A 3,509-nucleotide genomic window follows, 5' to 3' on the forward strand; every position below is an offset into this window, starting at 1 on the left:
TTTTAATAATATCTTCTATAATATCTTTAGTACTTCCTTTCACAGCAGTGAACGTGACCGTGCCACAGAGCGCACGGAGCGCACAGGAGATCACTTATAAGAAATGAAGACACTTTCCAAAAAATATCCCAGTGGAGGTAAGGATCCACAGATTTCCGATTTGGTCCGATTCTCTAAATAAATAAATACTGCCTTGACAGTGGTGCGGGGATCTGCGTGATGTGTGCATGCCAATGGAAGGATGAGGAGGAAGAGAAGGTTCAGTGATTTCCAGGGTTCCCACGGTACCTGGAAACCATGGAAAACATGGAATTTATTTTTTCATTTTCCAGGTTTAGAAAAGTCATGGAAACTGAGCAAAAGTGAACACTTCCATGGAAATTGAAACAGTTATCCTGGAAGATTGTATTGGATGATGTGTAAAATAGTAATAAAATGAAACTATTGAGCACAGAATTAAGATAAGTTTATAAAAACCCTTTACATGTGAACAGCTCTTACTGTAGATAGAAATGGATGATCCCATGTTGTAGAACAGGGGTGTAAAACTCATTTTCACCAAGGGCCACATCAGCATAATGGTTCGCCTCGAAGGGCCACATTAACAGTATGAAAACAAAATGCAATGGAATTTAAAATAAATGAAACTACAACTTATTATATTGTTAGATAACTGTTTCTGTATTTATTATGTATTCAAGTCAAAGGGGGGTAGGACTATGGCACAACCAACATATGAAAGAAGCAGCATTTTTCAAAACAAAATGCTGCCTGTCCTTGAACACACAAGTAGATCCCTCCTCATCCTGAGACGCCATCTCACACATCCTCATTCATCTTGATCATCATGTTCTGGAAATAAAAGACACAAAAAGAAAATGCAAGCACAATCATTAATTTGTACACATATTCTACTGTTCTTAGTAAATACAACGCATTTATTAAATAAAAGGAAAAGGAAAAAAAGGATTTTTGAAAATGCTTACCTATTTTTTCTGGCCGGATGTCTGGCACCGTTTTTCCGTTGGTCAGGGTGTCAATGTCTGGTTTTAGGTCTTGTGCTGAGGCAATCCGCAAAACAGCGTGCAGGTTGTCATCGGTGATGCGTGATCTGTGCTTGGTCTTGTTTACATTCATTATTGAAAACATCTGTTCGCACAGATAGGTGCTCCCAAACATGGACAGAACACGAGCAGCATGAAGTCGGAGCTGTGGCATCAAACCAGGGGGCAGGAGACGGTAAAAGTCCTCGATTGCAGAATCCTGGAACTTTGCTCTCAGGCCACTGTCACTTTGAAGCTCAATTAACTCCATCTGAAGGTGATGGGGTGCACTACAGACGTCGGTGGTGAAAGGATTTGTAAAAATGTCAAAACCAGATTGCTGCGCTTTAAAGTCAGAGAAGCGCAGATCAAACTCACACATTAACCGGTTCAGTTTGGTAGCCAACCGAGAACATGAAAAAGCACCGGGAATGGAGGCTGAGATGCTTTGACAAACAGGAAAGTGGGCGAGATTGTCCTGTTCCACCTGACACTTCCATAGATCGAGTTTTCGCTGGAAAGCTGTGATCATGTCGGACATCTGTGTGATGACTTGTTTACGTCCCTGGAGTTTCTCATTCAGATGAGCGAGATGCACGGTTATGTCGCACAACATAGCAAAGTCACACAGCCAGTTTGGATCTGATAGTTCAGGCAACGGTTTTCCTTTGCTCTGCATGAAAAAAACAATTTCTTCCCTCAGCTCAAAAAATCGTTTGAGGACTTTGCTCCTGCTCAGCCACCTTACTTCTGTGTGGTACGGCACATCTCCGTGCTCCGAGCCCATCTCCTGCAAGAGCAGCTGGAACTGCCGGTGATTCAGGCCGCGCGCTCGAATAAAGTTCACTGTTTTCATGACCGTGGTCATTATATTATCCAGCTCCAGAACCTTTCCACACAGAGCTTCTTGATGGATAATGCAGTGATAGGTTATCAGGGGCGTGTGACAGTTACTTTCTTGCAATTTCTCCTTCACTCGTCCAACCAAGCCTGATTTTCCTCCACGCATCGCAGGTGCTCCATCTGTAGTTAGTCCCACCAACTTTTCCCACGGCAATTTATGCTTACTTACGGACTTCTCCACTGCCTCAAAAATGTCCCGACCCGTTGTGGTCCCATGCATGGCGGCTACATCCAACAGCTCTTCGAGGACAGAGAGGTCCGGCTTCACTCCTCTAATAAAAATGGATAACTGCGCTGTATCCACGTTGTCTGTGCTTTCATCCACAGCTAATGAAAAAGCTAGACAGCTCCGTGTCTCTTCAGCCAGCTGTGTTGAGAGATTTCCTGCCAGTTCCTTAACTCGGTCCACGATGGTGTTTCTTGACAAACTGACATTTTTAAAAGTCTGTATCTGGTCGGGGCACACCTGCTCACACACCTTCAGCATGCACTGCTTCAAAAATGCACCCTCTGAAAAAGACTTTGAAGCTCGGGCGATTTCTTCGGCCACGATAAAGTTGGCTTTCACTGCTGCATCGTTTTTGCCCGTAGCTTTTCTGAACACATCCTGCTGCGACTGCAGTCTGCCTTTTAATTCTGCTGCTATTCCTTGTTTTTCTTGGAGGCTGAATTTAGCATACTGAGCTCCGTGTTTGGTGTCAAAATGCCGACGTAGATTATATTCTTTTACGACCGACACCGCCTCATAACATACAAGACATACCGGTTTTTCACCTTGAAGTACAAACAGGTATTCGTTTTCCCATCGTTCGTGAAACAGCCTTCCTTGTGCATCAATCTTTCTCTTCTTGGACATGTTGGGGTTTTGTTAACTTTCTCCTTTCCACCGGTGTATTGAACGCATAGCGGGGTTACTGCAGGACGACTGTTTCCTTGACGGGCGCGTCGAAATGCATTGTGGGAGATGTAGTTTACGGTCAACGTGCGCTTTTAAGCAGCATACAGTGAACTTATTTTCAGACAATAATGCACCAGCTCTCGCGGGCCACATAAAACAAGGTGGCGGGCCACATTTGGCCCGCGGGCCTTGAGATTGACACATGTGTTGTAGAACATGCTCTTGGCATCCTATCTGGTGTATTGGATGTTGGAATTTGATGAGGCAACCTGGTGATATGGACTTTAAAAGTATAGTTTCGGATTGGTGGACTTCGGGAATAATAACCGAGAAACATAACTCGCAATCTCAATAGAAGGGTCAAATACATGCATTTCCAAGCCAACACGGGAGCCTTGACATCTACAGTGAAACTTCTTATGCAAGTTTATCCTCTAATGTAAGAAGCTGTGTTTCAACTGTGTGATAAACCTGGGTTTATCAACGTTAGTTAGTAACCTGTGCAATCTTGCTAGCTAGCAAGCTGCAACTTGCTAGCTTCAGCTAACACTAGAATTGTTGACGTAATTTTTACCTTGCTTTTAAAATACTAGAACTATGTTCGATCCCCATATGTATTTCACTCACTGACTTTTCCTAAAACCGTGTTATTCACCACATTTAGG

At 43.5% G+C, this 3,509-nt stretch overlaps 1 protein-coding gene across 1 annotated transcript; it reads right to left on the reverse strand.

Moving 5' to 3' along the window:
• Positions 1 to 536: 536 nt before the first annotated feature.
• LOC128461704 (general transcription factor II-I repeat domain-containing protein 2) lies at positions 537 to 3,034 on the reverse strand. Its single transcript, XM_053446762.1, has 2 exons — positions 987 to 3,034; positions 537 to 852 (listed from the first exon to the last, which is right to left on the reverse strand). The coding sequence occupies exons 1-2, from the start codon at positions 2,800 to 2,802 to the stop codon at positions 830 to 832; spliced, it is 1,839 nt and encodes a 612-aa protein (XP_053302737.1). The 5' UTR covers positions 2,803 to 3,034; the 3' UTR covers positions 537 to 829.
• Positions 3,035 to 3,509: the final 475 nt, after the last annotated feature.

This window comes from Pleuronectes platessa, chromosome 18, assembly GCF_947347685.1.
Source record: "Pleuronectes platessa chromosome 18, fPlePla1.1, whole genome shotgun sequence".
In the NCBI taxonomy this organism is placed as follows: domain Eukaryota; kingdom Metazoa; phylum Chordata; class Actinopteri; order Pleuronectiformes; family Pleuronectidae; genus Pleuronectes; species Pleuronectes platessa.